General features: G+C 40.7%; 1 protein-coding gene across 1 annotated transcript; it reads right to left on the minus strand.

Annotated features, from left to right (window-relative positions):
- Positions 1-219: 219 nt before the first annotated feature.
- Positions 220-12147, minus strand: nrn1 (neuritin 1). The gene is made up of 3 exons (XM_011488681.3): positions 11876-12147; positions 6776-6923; positions 220-3112 (listed from the first exon to the last, which is right to left on the minus strand). The coding sequence occupies exons 1-3, from the start codon at positions 11928-11930 to the stop codon at positions 2884-2886; spliced, it is 432 nt and encodes a 143-aa protein (XP_011486983.3). The 5' UTR covers positions 11931-12147; the 3' UTR covers positions 220-2883.
- Positions 12148-19572: the final 7425 nt, after the last annotated feature.

Raw genomic sequence — 19572 nt, forward strand, 5'->3', positions numbered from 1 at the left:
TAACTGTGATCCACCAACCAAAGAACCACATGGGGACATGCAGCCAAACGCTCCTCCACCTCCTCCTCCACCCCCGTCTCAGTCAATAAATGCAGCAGCTCTGGGACACCCCCTCATTAATAATAAATAAACTGCACACCCGACCCTGTCAGAGGCTGGACATGAAAAAAGACAAATGTGCTTTGTTTTTCCCCATTAAAAAAAGCAGAACACACATTCTGAAACATTAGTCATTTATTTGTTACTCTTCATCATTGTTTTATTTTTATCTTGAATACTTCATGATGCCTATAATCTTCAATCTGCTGTTAAAACTGGGATAAACTATCTGTAATAGAGCTTCTTTGTATCATTTCAAAATCCTTTCATATACATGTTTTCTTGTATAGACAATTCTTTAAATAGCTTCTTTTTATCTTTTTAAAACTCTTTTTGTTGAGCAACCATTCATTTAACAAACAATGAGACAAACCAACCAACCAAGCAACAAACAAACAAACAAACAAACAGGAGTACACGTCTTTTTGTCAGAAGGCAGTGGAAAACACTATCCAAGTCTCAGCAAAGAAATAATCAAACTCCTATTTCTGCAGTTAGGGACTCTGCTTTTGAACATATAGACCTAAACTAAATCATCTCTAAGGAATAATAGCATGAATCACTGGAATGATTGGAGAATGTGCTGGATGGCAACAGTCATATCACTCCTCAGCCACGGTTTTATTGTTCTTTTCTTCTTTTTGCTCCGCTACACTGGCCATATGTCTTGCCTGGATATTGCTGTCAGCATTAAAAAAGAATCTTTTTTTCCAGCAAAAGTTTAGTCTCAGTCATCTTGATCACATGGTTCAGCTGGCGCCGTGAAACAGAAAGATGGTAGAAGTCAACCACCCACAACTAACACCAACGTTTAATGTGCTGCTACTTTAACATCTAATATGTCGGACAAAAACCCAGATGTTCCAATGGATTTCAGGAAATGAGCACAACGTTTAAAAATGTTTTTGTTTGCTTGGAAGTTTTTGCAAAGAAAAACTAACCTTTTATAAACTTAAATGCATCATAAGACTAAATCCTTGTGTGTTTTTACTCATCAGTCACAGCGTGCCTCCCTTCAGTAGCTAGTAGCTGAAAAAAAGGCAACAGAAGTCACCTTTGTTTGCTGTGTGGATCTTTTGTACAATAATAAAATGCGACTGCGCCACAGATGACCTGTTTTTATTGTTTTGAGGGAAGGAAGATGCTATAATTCAAATGGTATATGGGTTTGAATGTTTTTCCTGTGTTAAAATACTCTATCAGAGTATTCCTGCAACTTTGCTGCAACATCAATGTAGTGTTAAACAAAAGCTATTGTCTTTGACTTTTAGGGTCAGAAGTTGCTCACAGGCTGCCTCAGCACAGTTAAGCTACAGGCCAAACTTTTGGCCCAACTTGACAAATCAGATAACAAGAAAAATGTCAATTTGATGAACTTCCTCCAATAATAATTTATCCTTAAATGTTTAAATAATTACAGCAAATAAAGCACCAATCCAAAGGTTTAACCAATATGGCCTACTGCTCACTTTGCAAGCCTTTGCAGACTTTTTACAGTTTAAGATAAAATAATTTAATATGTTTCATGAAATATCCTCTCATATGCATGTTCTTTTTTTTTTATAAAAAATTCTTTAAATCCAAATTGTTGGCTCACATAAACTACACAGGATCAACATGCTTGCCTTCTACAGAAGTAAATGTTTTCATGGAGGACATTGAATCATTTAGCTACGTCTGAATCACAACATTTCTAATGTTTGTTTTTTTTCTGCCACTCTAAACCGCTAGCTGATTGCTAGTAGCCTGAATCTGACCGTTGTTTCAGATTGCTGCCATTTTGTGCCCATTTCCTGAAATGCTTTGGGGCATTCTAAACTGATATCATGCAGATTAACATCATTTTAAACTATTATTTGAAACAAAAGCATGTTTGAATCTGGACTACTACCCTACCCGCCACAAAAAGTGGTCCAATCTGCCTAAAATTCTGGCAAATCAAGGTTTCTTCACTTGTTGTTGACTTTACAAAGTAGTTGCTAGCATGTTAGCAAGCTGGCTAGCTCAACAATCAAATGTAAAGCACTATAAATGTCAGATAATACTGAAATGACAGTTGACTGCGAGTCATGCACCAAAGGTCAGTGCTGTGATTATTGCAGCTTCGCCTCCTGCCTGTAGAAGCTGACCTGCGCAGGAGGGCGCTGGTTTCCTGATTCTGACTGCGGCCTGCTCGCGTTAGCGGCCAGAACAGACGCAAACGCCAAGTCTCCATCCCCCAAAACCACTGTCAGTTGAAGGACGGGGAAAGGAAGTTCACAGTTCAGAGATGGGTTTGATGCCTTGGCTGTTCTTATTCATTCTGTTTTGTTTTTGCATCAGGACCTCGGGCTGAATGAGAGGAAACTAATTTAAGGCCGAACACCGTGAGCCGTCACATTATGCCGTCTAGCCGGAGCATTTCACAGATCAATAATGCATGGCTGACTTTAATATTATGTAATTCAACCATTGTAAGTGGGCAAGAATCCATCAAAATTTCATGATTTGCTTCATTTTATCTCAGCTGCATCGTAAATATTTAATACGATCGATCTCTGGGATAGGTCGGCTGTGATTGGACGAGCAATCCAGACAGTCAAACGCCCCAAACGGCCAACCAGGTGACGGTATTGCAATGAAGAAGAAGAAATCCATTTTTGGGATGAATTCAGACTCAGTCCTTGAGGTTTTGTTTCTTTTTAGCATGAAGGAGTGAATGTCACTGTTTCTTTTTTTTTTTTGATTTTTTTTTTTTAATATCTTGATTCCACTTTGTCTTTCTGCATCTCCTCTCCGTTGCTGTTAAAATGCCAGCCAAGTCAGTATGGTGGGCAGTGTGGTTAGAACCAAGGCTACTCCTCTGGCGTCTGCAGATCTGGGGGCTCCGTTGCCGCCGCCACACAGTTCAAACAAACTCCCACGGAAATTCAGGCTTCGGGACTCCTTTTTCAGTTTGTCCCAGAGGTCCGTGGCTCCCTCATGGCAGTCCGCCAGCGCCGTCGTGGCACAGGAGTGGAAGTTATCCCAGTAACTGGCAAGAGAAAACACAGCAAGCATGAACTCAACATAAAGTGGGAGGCTGCTTTGGAAATTTGGCGAGAAAAGACGAATGGACGGCTCATCTCATCCATGCTCCATGTGAGGGCAGCGGGATTGGAAAAAAATGTCTTAAATATGAGTCAGTTTACAGTTTTCAATGTTAATGAATAATCATGGTGATCAATGTTCATCATTTTATGTGTAAAATGTGTAACCCTTGTGCTATCCTAGACACTTTACCATTGGGAGTTGGGTCATTTAGACCCACTAGACAGAGCTCTGAACCTTTTTTCTTCAATGATTTGTGATCTTCACTGGTGTCCATGGATTACATGAAATCTTTCCACCTTTATCCACCTTTGTCATGGTAGGGAGAACACCTCAATGTAAGGGTGGGGTCATCTAAGATAGCACAATACCAGAAGTGAGTCAGTATACTTGAAGTTTATGTAAGGGTCAATGGCCGACAAAGTGTGCATTATCAGAAACACACGTCGTGGAAGCCTGAACCGTCCGACGCGAAGCAGAGGACGGTTGCTTCTGTGAAGTGCGTCAATGCAAATGTACACTTCGAAGGCCATTAACCTGCTTATATCATGATCACTTACAAAAGAAAGAAATATTCAATCAGTTTGTAGTACTTTATTCTTGTTATTTGTTCGGTTTAGATAGCTTTTTTAACAAAAAGTGGACTATTTGTTAGTCTATGCCCCTTTGTCGGCTAAGCCGGCGCGTCGAGTGGCAAAGGAAAGCGACATATTTGCTGGTCGTCACGACGGGTTAAATACGCATCAGTCTAGAGAGAAAGTTCACCTCTAACCACTTGTTTTTGTCCAGATGATGAAGTTAATGTTGGTTTTATAGAAATCAGCGCTGTGATACAGAACATTTATGCTATGTAACCAGAACTTCTTCTTTAGGCGTGCATTGTCCTTTTTTAATGCACATCCAGCAGCCAATCAGGATCGAGTATTCACCCGGACCGTGGTTTAATGCTTATACTATATATAAACCTAAAATGTTCCAATTTAGTCTGAAGAAGTATTCAGTTAGTACACTACACATACATGGTCTATAGTACAGCATACTTATTAACAGAAACTTCAAGTATTCTACTTTTTTCTAAGAGTTTCTTTGATGAAACTCCCCTATTTTCAAACTCTTTAGTTTTTCTTGATGTTTTTGTGACTTTTTTCTCTTTCTACTCTCATTTCCTGTCTGCTTCTGTCTGCTTTTTCTTTTTCCATCTATTTGTTGGATCTCTTTGTCTTCTTGTAGCTCCTCTGTCAATCTTTTTTCCATTCTTTCAGTTGTAAAGATGACACCAGCCTTCTTCACACATACACGCGCACACACGCACACACACGTGTACAGCGTATCTAATCCAATCTTCCAATCTGCTCTTATTGATGTTGACCTCTTGAACCGAGTCATGTCGAGCTCCATCTCAAAGCAATTAACGTGTGTGTGTGTGTGTGTGTGTGTGTGTGTGAGTGTGTGTGTGTGCGTGTGTGTGCTTATGTGTTAACGCGTCTCCTGCAACGCCTCAACACCACTGTGATGGAGCTGTCACCGAATTAAAAATCATGTGGAGGAGTGGGGGGGGGCAGGGGGGCTCCCTGCTGCAGTGTGCCATCTGGTGCCCACCCGCTTTAGGTGGTGGGGTTTGGGTGGATTTTGGGGGGAGGGGGGTAGCACATATGCACACTCCGCCCCTCTGCAAACATGGAGTCTCCCTCCGGGTTTGTGCTTAAATCACTTTCTCTGAGCTGGGGGGCGGCTGCTGGTGGGCGGCTGGGGGGACGCTCTCAGATGGGACTCATAAATATAAATTCAGTCATTACGGCCCGGTTTAGTCTGAACCGAGCGCAGAGCTGAGCCCACTTTTAGCTTCTGTCTGTCCTGAAATATTCATTCCAGAGGACGGTGGCGTGTTTCCAGAGCCGGCGCCGCCTGCACCAAGGCTTCAGACACCAACCTCGGACTCTCATCTGCTCCTGTTTGCTTTACATACGTGTCTGTTGCTGTTTGTACGTTTGAGTTGAAGCTTTGTAACATTAAAGCTCCTTTGGCGTTTCCTGCGTAGTTTAAGCTGTTTTAACCAAACATTATGCAGAATGTCACCGATGCAACAGTAAAGTTTTCATGATGGATCATAAATCCCAAAAGTGTGTTGCAGCAGGACATGAGGCTGTGTGTGTTTTAGCCTCCAGTTTGTCTGTTTAGATTCATGTCGACAACCTTCAGCTCACAGAGGTGGTCTTTGGTTTTCTCCAGACTCACAGCATCCAAAGCTAAACTTCAAAACTTTGAAATCGGATTAGATGAAAACCGTTTTGTCCTAAAACTGGATTTTTTTTTGTAATTTCAAATATATTATTTAATTCATACGCTGTTTCTTTTAGGCTGTTTAAAGCACCCTTTGATGTCCCTTGAACAAATGGTTCATAGAAGTACAAACCCAATCCGGCCGTACGTACATGCGTTAGACCTTCTAACAGTTTGGAACTACAGTGTTCCCTCATTCATTGGAGGAGTTACATTCCAAAAATAGGTGAAATCCACAAAGTAGAATTATAAACGTTTTTAAAACTCCTCCCTCCACACTTTCTACACTTTACTCAGACATACATAATCATTTTCACGCGCTTCTCTCTGTTTAAACCCTCAAAGTTCAAACCTTCATAGAAAATCAGTCCAGTAAAACAAAGACCTGATTGCAATAACGCATTCTATACAGGAAATACGGCACAGAGGAGATTGATTGACACGGTCTACAGCCAATCAGGACACAGAATACAAAATAAAATAAACTCTTGCTAACTACACGTAATAAAAATCCAGGAAACAAGGAGACTAGGATACAACGAGGGAACGCCACAGTGGGAACTTCTTTCTTTTGATGCTAGCCTCCAGTGGTCGCTACAGGAACTGCAGCATTTGGTAGCTTCAGGTTTGAAAGGTGGAGAAACTGATCGGGAGACCATTTTTATAAATGTTCTTTTTTCATGTTGAATGTCAGATCAATGAAACCTAATCAGAGAATTAGAAATGTGGCCGTTCAATTTCCAGCTGTTAAAAAGACTTTCCAGATGTGTATCAACAGCTGTCATGTCTTTGCCTTTTTTCCCACTATTTGACCAAAAAGAAAACGTCTGTGAAGCTTAGAATGACGACGAGCTTCAATGAGAGCAGAAAAACCCTGCAGATCACATGACTGCGGGGTTTGGCCATGACTTTTTGTCTGTATGGTTTCTTCCTGTATGATCATATTTATTGTTTTTCTTGTCTACAGTCTTGGTTTAGATCCTTTTTGTAAACATGTCCGTGCAGCATCTTCATCTATTTCCTCCCACTCGAAACATTTGCTTTGAGATTTGTTGCTTTTGCATACGTTCAGAATCCCAGCAGAAGGACGAGGTTCTGGCGTCCACAGAAGGAAACTGGTTTATGTCACTTTATGGAGCATAACTTCAGACATCCAGAAATGTTATAAAAGGTTTCTCACTAACTAGTTTTTGCAGATTATCTGCAGCTGCAATCAATGCTTGACAGTTGATATGACCAGAGCTGCTTGTGTGTGCATGCGTGTGTGCATGCGTGTGTGCATGCGTGTGTGCATGCGTGTGTGCATGCGTGGGCTGGACGGTCCTACCTGCAGATCTTCTGAAGGTTCTCCCTGTCGTCCAGGTCCTGCGGATAGTTGGCCATGTTGTCTCCCAGCTGGATCAGACAGTCGGAGAAGCCTTTGAACACGGAGTCACATTGACCAGCGCTGACCAGCACTGTCTGCAACACGGACACTGCAGCGGGGAGGGGGGGGGCAAGAAACATGGTGAGGGGGCAGCATTAGGGAACTGAACACAGACAGACAGATACATTCAGTCAACCCGTCAGATTCTTCTCAGAGTCGTTTCATGATGTATCTGCGTTTGAAGCGATTTAGGCAGAATCGCTTCAAACGCAGAATTATTCCCAAAAGTTTGTGTGATGTATAGAACCTAACACAAGTACAGAAATGTGACACATTATGTCTCACAGTATCACGAGTGGAGTGGAGTTTGAGTTCACTCAGAAAAACACTGTATCGTCTGCAAACAGCATCTTCAGTCTGGAATGAAGCAGCAGCAGTTTAGAGAGGAGAGCAATATTTGTGAAGGAGAACTCAAAAACCATCTTCAAGGCCTCCTGTTACGACTGAGCTGTCAGTGTGACGGCAACAAAACAAACACAAATGTCTAAAAGGAGCATTTCCTGGTGTGAGCAGACTCTCATCGACTTTTACAACAATTTAAGCAGAGTGAAAAATGTATTTAATGTAAGGACAATCATAAGAATTCATTCATGAAGCCTAGAACGTTTTTACTACCCAGTGTTGCACAAATGTTATACATGTAGAACTTTGACTCAGAGCAGGTTTCCATCAGGTTCCACCTCCAGTCTCATCCAAAGACACAGGATGTTAAATGTTTAACCCTTGTGCTATCTTAGATGACCCCACCCTTACATTGACGTGTTCTCCCTACCATGACAAAGGTGGATAAAGGTGGAAAGATTTCATGTAATCCATGGACACCAGGGAAGATCACAAATCATTGAAGAAAATAGGTTCAGAGCACTGTCTAGTGGGTCTAGATGACCCAACTCCCAATGTTAAAGTGCCTAGGATAGCACAAGGGTTAAATGTTTTGCAACTGTTTGTCTGAGGCGGTTGAGCCCAAATGACAATCTGACTTTTCCCTCACTTTCTGTATGTTTGTGTAACAAGGGTCTGTTAATGTGGGCTTTCAAAACGTCACTGAGGGCCGGTCAAAGCTGGGACGGCAGATTTGGGCCTGGAGTCTGGGGCCAGTGCTGAGTCAGCTCACAGCAGCTTTCATTGCTTCTCAAATCAACATCCAGCGTCCAAAAACATTTTAAAAAAAAGCCTCCACCAGACACCACTAAAGCCAGATCTGACTCACTACTCAACGTTAAACAGACGTTTGCCATTTTTTGGGGGGTACAGTTCTAAAATCCAGTCCCCTGAACAACCAGTGAGCATTAATGGTCACTAGATTGGCAGGTATAGACCACAATGCATTGTGCTTAAACAATCTGTCTTAAAGAAAATGTATTCAATTATCAATTCTGAATATAATGTGGATAAACATAAATATTCTTCAGGAATTATTCCTATCTATACGGTTTTACTTTGGGGAATGGGTGACATCATATTTGGCTTTAAAAAACAAACAAACAGAAAAGTAGTGAGTGTGGTGTTGGATTTCAAATCCAGGGCAGCAGATCATCTTTCAGGGTTGAGGAGCAGTCAGTGAATTCAGACATAATCTACACTTCTGTTTAGAAAAAGAGCGAAGCCTTTAATTCTCTCTGTGAAGGAGCTACCGGCTTCCTCTGCTGGAAACCGCCAACGTCACCGTGTGGATGTGTGCGTTTTCAGTGAAAATCTTCTTTAGAGTCGGTGCGATTCCCTCGTCCGACAAACCCCTCCTCTCCTTTCATGAAGCCGTTTTTCTCTTTAGAAGTTCGGTTCATCTTGGAGAAGGATTTCTTTTCAGGCGTCCAGCTCAGAAAAGCAGGCTTAACACTGGTACCAGAACCAGCTTTGGGGTCAAGACCAGCCTGGTACCATGAACACGGCTCTCCCCCCTCATCCGCAGAAACAAATCCACCCTCCCACCCTGTCGCACGCGCTCTTTAACAGGACCCCCCCCCCCCCAGTGACCTCTGCTCAGAACACGTTCGTGGTTCATTAGATGAAAGATGGGTGTGATTGATTGGTTTGGATAACAACATGGCCGCTGTCCGGTTTCCTCGCTCAGACTAACCGGCCGTGACGTGTAGGACAGGTTGGGGGCGGGTCCTAAAGAATACTGTAGCATTTCTGCATATCCAGATATTCCTCTATTTATAGAAAGAAAGCTGCAATCAGTTTTCTTCACATTTCAGGATTTTTGTCTAACCACTTCAAAGTAAAAGCCCTGAAAAAAGTTTGCATTAATTGCAGCTTTTGTGCTAAATGAACAAACAATCTTAATAAACTGTTTGCAAAAACTAGACAGAATTCTTGGCTGGATCTGCCTGGGGGTCAGCAGGTGGCGCTGTGCTTTCATTCCGCCATATTAAACAAACCTGCGGAAAAACTGCACCTGGAAAAAGAATTTTAGTTTTAAAATGTCAGTCTTTTTTCTGAAAAATAATAAAACTGTTTAAATTTGGGGACAATTACTGAACAATACAGTTATTAAAAATAAAACCTTCACTTTTGATGGATGAGTATAAAACAGGATGTGAGAAATTACGGTTGCCAGGTTTGACAGCAGAGTGGACTAAAAACCCCTGATTATGCAGCCATTTCCATATTCTTTCCACACATAACATAAAAGAATATTACGAAATAAAAATGTAGAGCAGATTTTTACTGTTCTGCTAAAATCTGGATTTACATCAGACATTAGGGTGAGGACTTCTGTCAAAAGACTTTTTAAAAAGAAATAAAATTGTTGCTCTGTGTTTAAAAACAAAATAAAAGCTCTGAGATTAAAAGCATCATAACTGTAACCAAATAACAAATAAAATAAACAGAACATCTGGGATTTTTCACATCTGATGGTCACACAACAACTACTGCAAGACATTTTGATTTTCCTGTTCATCACACCTCTTAAAATGGCTTTTCTTATATTTAATCGGATTTTCATTTGGATCAGTAAGAGGTTCCGTTTTTTTAATTTGTGGCCTCATGATCTGATAAAATCAGATCTTATAAAATGAAAGAAAATCCAAACCTTCAAGCAGAAGTTTGTCCGTCCAAATATAAGAAAAAATCATCAAAGCTTCATTTATTCTTAACTAAAATTGTCCAATAAAAAGCAGCAGAAATTCAGTGGCGGAAATCCATGTGTTTCATTAAAAAAAGATTTCCGACTGAATCTGATTTTATAATAAAAAGAAGAATAAAAAACATGAAATTATAAAAAAGTTGAATTTTTTTAATTGAATATTTTTAAAAGAAGTATCTTTAAATTGTCAGAAAATCTATTTACAAATGTAGAATTTGTTTTTGTTTTCATGAGCTCGTTTGGACTGAATGGCTGAAGGAGTGAGGCTCCTCCTCCTCTTCCTCCTCCTTCACTGTACAATGAAGGCATTACATCACTTTACAAACCGGCCGCACGCGCGCCGCGTGAAAAATCCCTCCCTTCATATCTGAATGCTTTAAATGCTTTAAATAAAAGCAGGAAACAAAAACACTATTTTCTGAAGCATTTCCACTTCTTCTATTTAAATATACATTTATCTTTGCACAATAAAACGTATGTTGTTGTTTTATTTGTATTACTTGAAGCTTCGTTTTTGTAAATGTTCTCATTTTTACATTTTATTCCACTGCAGGTGAATTTTTTAACTGTGCTTATTTTTTGAAGCTACTGTCTGTCATTTTCTTCGTTTTTCCTCTTTTCATTCACTTTTTCTTTGGGGTTTTTTCGTGCACTCATTCACCCACGCGCACGCGCATGATGATGCGTGTAGAGAGGATGCCAAATCCGTGTGCGGGACTCCGCGCGGGCACACCCACCTGCCACGCGCGAGGCCCTATCCCCTGCATGAAAAATCTACACGCGCCCGCGAACCTAAAGGCACATTTATTTATTTCATTTATTTTGTTCGGAAGGTAAAGCGGCTGCGTGCGAACACGCAGCCAATCAACGTGCGGGAAATGCAAACTTTCATCTGCACAGAAAAAACGAATCAGGTGAGACGCGTGCACAGGCGTTTGAAGCGTGCGCGAGCCGAAAGCCACAGCGCCGGCGCCTCCGTGACCTTTTCTTTACACTTTCAAAGAAATAAAAAACCAAAGCAGAGGCCCTCACGCGCGCACAGGCACGCGCACAAAGCCTCGTTATGCAACGAAGCCGCAGAAAAGAACAAATGAAGGAAGAGCAGGCTCCAGCAATTAGCCGCATCCCGGGAGAATTTTCCTGATGAATGCAGCATGGGACTTCGACACAACGGCGCACGCAGCTTAAGCGCGCGTACACATTTTAGTAAAAGAAGGTCTAATGAAAGAAAGAAAGATACCATGTCCTGCACGCGCGATAATATTGCACCCGTCCCTCAATCGCCAATTGTCTGGAAAACAAAAGAAAGGTGTGATGTAGAATTTTGTTCTTTTGGAAGATTTTCGTTTCGTTTTCAATACGAGGCGGCGCGTGCGGCATTCTGCTACTGCGCCGCGCGCACTGCGGCGAAAGCTCCGCGCGCGCTTACAAGCACGAGATTTAATTTAAATGAACTCTGCGGCCTTTATTATTAAAACACAAATCTGATTGATTATTTTCTTTGCTAAAAAATCAGAGACATTGTTCTGATTCTGGTTTATATTATTTTTAAACTTTAAAACTCACAGTTTTAATGTAGAATCATTTGAATCTGCAGTTTTTTTCCTGTTTGGGACAATGAGGGGGTGGGGGTATTCCCCTCGTTAACGCGCACACACGCGCACCCTCAGTATGAAGCGGAGTTCTGTTCTTACAAGCTGCTGCTGCTTTAAACCCCAAACTACTAAAAATATTCCCGTAAATTAAAAACATATATAAATAGTTTAAAATACTTCCGGCCGCCGAGCAATAAACGAAAAAATACTAAATGCAACGAAAGATAACGAATATTTGATTTAAAAAAAAGATCTATGCTCAAATTTGGAATAAAAATGTATCCTGCTGTGCACGCGCCCGAATCCGTGACTTACCTATGTGAAAAGCCAAGAAGAGCGCGAGGCATCTGAAGGAGCAGCTTCCTCCCATCCTCCGCTCACGCGCGCACGGACCCACAGAGTTGGACAGCCGCAAAGCGCGTGCCGCGCGCACACGCACGCGCAAACTGCTACATCCAACACGAGACAGTTGTCCGCGTGCCTCCGGCTTCTCCTCTTCCTCCTTCACTCCTTTGGTTTGTTTCTTCGCGCCGTTCCTCTTGCTGACCGCCGCGCGCGCTGAGCTCTCAGAGCCTCTTTGGCGCGCGGACGGAAAAAGGAGTGAGGGAAAGAGAGAGAAAGGGAGAGGGAGAAGGCCCCTCCCACCATCCGTCATCAATATTTTCAAATTTGATCTTCAGATTTAAAAATGTCAAAAAGATGAAAAAGAATCTTATTTATTTTGTAAAATCAACTATACTGATGTATATTATTCTGTGACTCTATAGTTTAAAATATGAATTTGGATACTTTTCTGCAGTATATATATATATATATATATATATATATATATATATATATATATATATATATATATATATATATATATATATATATATATATATATTTATTTTATTTTATTTTTTTTGCTATTGCTATTGTTATTTTTAAAATGTACCAAGAAAATTCAAGATTATCATTTTTTTCAGGATTCAAGAAAAAAGTCATTCCAACCCTCACGCCATTTTTTGCTGATTTGATGTTTTTAACCATAAATATACAGATTAGAGGAGCATTTATTTTTGGTCAGAATTTGTGTGAATGGCTCATGACCATTTTCCTGTGTCTCTTTTTAATTTTTTTATTGCAAACACAATTAATATGTTTTTAAACAATTTCACGAAATAAAGATGCTTAGTGTTAATGGTTTTGAAAAGAGTTTACATTAAAAATGGAGAATAAAGGCCTACAGAGAGATTTTCTGGGACTGAAAATGACCATATTTGGGTAAGAGATAGATCAGATTAAAACATTGGGATTCATGTTTATATTATCTACAGTAGTCTGTTTTTTAAATGACAAAAATGATTAAAACCCCTAAAAATGACCGTGAAAGTCTTTCTGGTTAAAGCTTTCCAACCTGCTTCTCCTGGCAGCTGTTGGTATTGCAGTGTGAGGTTCTGCTGTGGTTTCAGCCTGCAGTGTGTTTATCATAAACGCAGATGGATGATTTAAAGGGCTCTAAGAAAGACAAATGTTGCAGACTTTAAGCTATTATTTTCACTATTGAACAATTACATTCAAAACTGTGTTGGAGAAAAAGGTTTGTTCCTGTTTGACCTTTTTGAATTTGTAACTGCTAGACAATAAATGTTGCTTTTGAAAAATAAGAAGTGCTATCCAAATAGAATATTAATAAAATGCATTAATAAATTATCTTCAGACTTAAAAATTAAATCAAACAACTCTATGAAAACGTTATGAGCGTGTGTGAGGATGAGAGCTGCTATGATGTCATCATAAAAACTTCAAGCTGCTGCTGTGGGAAATATGTTTAACCAAAAAAAAATTTTATATTTAAAAAAAATAAGAATAAATAGGAAAGAAAAAAACGATTATTTTGAAGAAAAAAAGATGCCAACTTCCGGTTACCTGGCGATTATTTTCTATTTTGCCCAAACGAAGAAGCTAAAAACTGTTGCTGTTAATCGAGTCCTGCAGACTTTTGGTTCATTTCATTCTAGTTTCTATTGCATTCAGTTGTTTTGTTGATTTTCTCCTCCTCGCTGTTTGTTTGTCATTTGCGTTAACTTAACTTCTTCTAAACTCCATTCCTCCTCCTCTGTTGTTGCAGACTGAGGCTTCGGCTGCAGCCCGCGTGCCTGCGTGTTTTTGGGATCAGAGAGGAGCTCGTGCGCACTCTCACGCTGACGTCAGCTGAACGTGGAACAAAGAATCTGCTGCATTTTTCACGCAGCTTTTCCCTGATGATGCAGCGCTGCAGCAGAGCGCGCACACGCACGTGCACATGCTCGCAAATCCCAGAACAGTTTCTATTGACTCCCCAGAGTGAAAGTCTTCACTTTGACCGCGGTGGTGCTTTCTTCCGCAAACGTCCACGCGGGAATTTGAGGACTTCATTTCACCTGAGGAAGCTCCGTGTGTGCGCGTGCCCGTGAGCCTCCTGTCCGACTCTCTCTTTGACTGTCAAATTCCATCTGTCCAGTCAGAGGCTAAGGCTGGGGCCGGCGTGCGCGTGCTCACCTCCTGCCCCGTGTGTGACTCAGGTCACTCGCGGGGCATGTTACCACTGCCCTCTGCTGGTGACTGCCCCAAACTGCAGCGGCTCTGTCAGCGTGGGAATTGATCCTCGCGCGCGCGTGGACCTCGCGCTCTAATGAGACTGTTCCTGATCACTGAGTGATGTTTTACAAAGATGAAGTTTGTTTTTGTTTTTTTTTACCAACGAGTTTATTTATTTTCAGCGACAAACTGCTAATGGTTTGGAAAAAGAAAACAAACCAAAAAACGAGAAAGAAGACAAAAGAAATGTAAATTAAAGCCGAGTTGTAAACAGGCGCTACCTGCCCTCGCCCAGTGACGTGCGGTGAGGTTGATGGCTGGTGAGGCACCGACTCCTCTGAATTCTGTAATGCTGTTTATACTGCCCAACAAGAGACCACTGGGAAGATCCCTGCAGAGTTAGCTTTAGGACGGAAAATATATGGACCACTACAGAGGCTCATACATAAACCACCATCCTCCGAACATTTGTCTGCATATAGTTTATTGGAACGACAGCAAAAGATGTTTGAGGATGTTTAAAGGAGAGTGGGGTTGCACCAGTCCAGACAAGCTAGTCTGGGTTTGAAAAATATTAGTAAAACCTTTAAAAACAACCTTTTGAGCATTTCAAAGTTTTACATTTGAAACACATTTGCTTCAGATGTTTACGGTAAAATCTCCTTCAACGATTTTCATCTTTAGAAGTGAAGACAAACAGTTAGTCCTCTGTTTTGAACTTGAAATATGAAATCTGTTCATTTCAGTGAGTCAGACTTAATGAATGATGGAGTTGTATGTTTTCTACATTCAGCTTCATGCATTCTGCAGAGAAAAACACAGTGGAGTTCTGCTGCTTCTATGTTTTCACCTGCATTTCTACAAAAGAAATTAAATAAAGTAACATAAATAAAGAAACATGTTTAGGTTACAAGAAAGAACGGGTTTAACTTGATTCTACACTTCTAACCAAACCAGGTATGCATGTATATTAACACACTTTTTCAAAAACGTTTGTTAAAGTTTATGAATGATTCAAATTATGTTTTACATATTAATCTTATTTAAATTTTATTGTTAGCTAAATTGTTTTTTAGGTTTTGGACAAGATAGATGCAGATGTGGAGGAATCTTAAAAAAAACTGGGTTATAGAGTTTAGATCAGCAAAACTGAGAGGAAACAGAAAAAAGATGCTGGAGGCTTCTTTTATAGGGGCTTCATGACAACTGTTTACTCAAACACTACACAAACACAAACAACTACACACTCAAGCACACTTGTTCATACAGATTTCACACACTGCACACTAGATATACACGCTAACTTACGCATATGTATACCAACACACACACACACTGATACCTGAAGCCCCGCCCCCCTCCCATCCCCAGGCCAAAAGCCCACCACTGCCCCCAGAAGCAGTTTACTACAACCTCTGTGTCCATTCACAGCGCCGCACACAGGTCAGCAGGCGATCCAAACCCGGCAGCAGGTCCACCTCTGCATCAGCATAAAGGTTCTGGACATTTTGACCTTGGTAATCTAGTCTTTCTGCTATGAATAAATAAATGTCAATTTACAAAAAAAACAGTTCAGGTTTGACAGACGCGTACTGACAGATGACCTTCAGCTTCATGCTGTTGGAGGAGCGCTGTGACCTCTTGCTCTCACTTCCTCTCAGCTCTTTCCTGCTCCCTTCAGGGTCTCTCTGACCCGCTTTAAACCAACAGCCTGACACAGTTCTCTTCCTTTTTTATATTCTGCTGTTCTTGTTTTTTTTTGTTGCTATTTTTCAAGTTGGAAGATCCAGGATCAGCGTCTGAAGCCAAACCTTCTGACACTGGGCAACGACTGTAACATCCGAGTTCCTCAACATCGTATGTCATTGAAACATCAGCAAATCATGAGGTCAGACCTGAAATAACCCTGCTTGATGTTTTGGGACCGTCTTCCTTACTCAATCTGTCATGAGGATTTTCTTTGCGGCTTGTCAACATTCACTACAATAAAATTCCACTGTGGCATTTTCCTTCATTCTCAACATTCAGCCCAAATTTCTGTGACCAGATCCAAATCCCATTCAGATATTTGGGCAAAAGTTGTGTGGGTCCTTTATGCTACTGCCCAACTACGTATGTAGCCACAAGGGAGTCCGAGTCTGGGTCTCCCTGTGCCGGTCCCCAGCCCAGATAAAACACAGGGATGTGTCAGGAAGGGCATCCGCAGTAAAAACCTCTGTCAAAGCAGCCTGTGGATCAGTGAAAGCTGATTCACTGTGGCGCCTCCTGAAGGGAAATGCCAACAGCTGAACATCAAGAAGGAAGCAGATCCAGTCGCTTGAACAGAAATCCTTCAACTAACTATGTTTGTAGGTAGTTTGAGATTTGCTGTTTTGATCAAACTTGAAATGATTTGGTCCAGATGATCGTCTGTCATTTCAACTTTTATTTTTTATTTATCAAAGTTCCATCGGCAGAGTGAACATCAAAAACCCTTTAATCATTCAAACCCTTAACAGTAATATCGTTGAGTTAACCTAAACAAGACGGCAAAAGGGACTCAAACCAAACTGCTGACTAAGCAGGATCTGAGCAGCAAAATTATTCTCCTGGATCAGAAGCTGCAGGTTCGGTTTCCTATGTAGAACCAAATATTTGGCTTTTTTATAATCACTTTATGCTTTGATGCAACAGCTTAACTACTCAAAAGGTGCTGCATTTCAAAAAGCTACATAGACCCTGCTGCGTTCTATAAAACCTAAAACTCGTTGTGATGCACATGTAGCAAAAAGATAATGCTGCTGTTTTTCATGTCTGGACCAAGTTTGGTTGCAGAGATGATCTAAGTCCCACTCCAATCATCTATTGATCTATTTTGAAAGTGTTCCCAGTGGTCTTTTAATTGTAATTATGCTGTTTTAGCCCAAATATAAAAAACCTGTGCCGTTTTCTAGGACATAGTTTCCACAGAGCAGCAGAGGGTCCAGGGGTGACCACACTTTTTCCAGGGACTCAGAGAAGACCTGGAGAAAGCCTGGAAAGTGAAGGTGACAGTGGTGCCTGTGGTAATTGGAGCACTCGGGGCAGTAACCCCCAAGCTGGAGGAGTGGCTACAACAGATCCCTGGAAAGACCTCAGACCTCTCAGTCCAGAAATTTTAATTTTAGTTTTCTTTACAAATGTCCACCATCATCAGAAAAATGCCACAAAATATGTTAAAAACAGCAAAAACAGTTTTTACTGGCGTGGGTCTTTCCCGCTGCTGCTGAAGACCATTTGGATGATCCAGAGGAGTCATGGGAGAAAGTCATGTGGTCAGACGAGACCAAAATAGAACTTTTCGGTCTTAATTCTCTCGCCTTGTTTGGAGGAAGAAGAATGATGAGTACCATCCCAAGAACACCATCCCTACTGTGAGGCATGGGGGTGGTAGCACCATGCTACGGCGGTGTTTTTCTGCACATGGGACAGGACGGCTGCACTGTACTAAGGAGAGGATGACCGTGGCCATGCATTGTGAGATTTTGGGATTTCCATTGAAGATGGGTCATGGCTGGGTCTTCAAACATGACAATGTTTCAAAGCACACAGCACACAGGATAACGAAGGAGTGGCTCCGTAAGAACCAGATCAAGGTTCTGGAGTGGTCTGGTCAGTCTCCATGAACCCGCTAGAAAATCTTAGGAGGGAGCTCAAACTCCATGTTTCTCAGCGACAGCCCAGAAACCTGACTGATCTAGAGAAGATCTGTGAGGAGGAGTGGGCCAAAATCCCTCCTGCAGTGTCTGCAAACCTGGAGGAAAACTACAGGAAACATTTGACCAGTGGAATCGCAAACAAAGACTACTGTGCCAAATATTAATGCTGATTTTCTCAGGTGTTCAAAAACTTATTTGCAGCAGTAACATACACTTAAATGTTTTAAAAACTCTTACAATGTGAGTTCCAGATTTTCTCTAGAATATCTCTCTCACAGTGGAAATGCACCTAAATTAAAAAAGGTCAGACCCCTCTATGGTTTCCAAGAGGGAGAACTGACAAAATCACACAATGTAATTCCTTTTTTGCAATAATTCATCTATCAACCCTGAAACAAAAAAATAACCCAAAACTTTTTTTGCAGGAGAAAAACCTTGCATTTGTAACTTTATTTATACTTATCCTAAAATTAAACCAAAACTACTTAAGCTAAATGAAAAACAACATTCCAGATTAAAGCTCCTACATTTTTCTGTCCAAATACCTCATGCTGGTATTTGTAAATTCTTTTTAGGATTGTCAAAAGGTTAATTCTACTTGGATTAAAGCTATTTAACCAAAAATGCTAAGCTAAAATGAGCATGTTTCATCTACTGGATGTTTTCATGCATGTTTGCAGCTGTCAGGGTTCTGACTTTTTCCTTAATAAAGAGAAGAACCACACAGCAGATGAAAACTTTTGCTAGACTTCTGCAGAAGGAGAATCGGTCTGTGACAGCACGAACTGTCACAGAGGAGTTCTGCCTTCTCAGTGTATCCAGTCTGGTTTTATTGGTGGCAGGGTTTGATAACATAAAAGTAGGTCATTCAATCAAGCAGTACAGAAACATCATATTCTTGTATAATCAGAACTTTTCAGGTCATTGTTTTCTTACTGAAAGATAGAACTTAGACAATCATATCATGGTGATAATAGCGTGTAAGCAAATGATAATTACATAACCCTAACAGCAGCAATGAGCTGTGGAGTTAGCTTTAAAAGTTCAGTACGAACTGGGCTGCAGCTCATCTTCTCACACAGTTTCCGGATTTTTTTCTGTGGAAAGGCATCATCGGCCTCTAAAGACACAAAAGTTCTGTTTAAATCTATAATTGAATCAATAAAATCAAACGTAAACAGATTTTTTACTAAATTTGTGAAAGGCATTGCTTTAGAATCAAATATGAAATATTTGATTTTGCTTGTTTCCATCCAGCAGCTTAGTTGAAAGATTCTAATTTTTAGTCTTCAGATACACGAGGTGTCTATTTAGATAAACCTCTTTGCTACTTAAGGCTACATTTTTAAAAAGGTTTTTACATTTAAATCTTAGATGTGTCAGTAAAGAAAGGGAGAGTGAAATGCATGCTGAGGTTAAAATCTTCCTGAGTTTCCTGTTGTTGTTGTAGAAGTGGATGACTTGGCAGCAGCATGTCAGCGTGACCTGCTCAGAGGAAAACTACTCTCTAGCTTGTTGCTGGTTTCTGTGTCTAAAAATCTCAGTTGACCTTTTTTATTTATCTCAAAAGAATAATCTGCAGCTTTTCCACAAACAAAGGCTTTAACCTTCTGTGACGGTTTTTGCTCTGACATTCCAGAAACCAAAAATCAACATTTTGATCTTCATAAAGATTAAACCTCCATCAGGGCCATCTATGTAGATAAACTATACATGGCAATAATAGTTTAACCAAATAACATGTTAACACATTTACCTCATAGAAGAAAGCTG

The sequence above is a fragment of the Oryzias latipes genome, chromosome 20, assembly GCF_002234675.1.
Source record: "Oryzias latipes chromosome 20, ASM223467v1".
Taxonomy (NCBI): Eukaryota; Metazoa; Chordata; class Actinopteri; order Beloniformes; family Adrianichthyidae; genus Oryzias; species Oryzias latipes.

Coding starts and splice junctions, on each gene's coding strand:
- nrn1 (XM_011488681.3), bottom strand. CDS start 11,930: ATGGGAGGAAGCTGCTCCTTCAGATGCCTCGCGCTCTTCTTGGCTTTT. Junction 6,924..11,875: donor CTTCTTGGCTTTTCACATAG/GTAAGTCACGGA, acceptor TCCCCGCTGCAG/TGTCCGTGTTGCAGACAGTG. Junction 3,113..6,775: donor AACCTTCAGAAGATCTGCAG/GTAGGACCGTCC, acceptor TTCTCTTGCCAG/TTACTGGGATAACTTCCACT.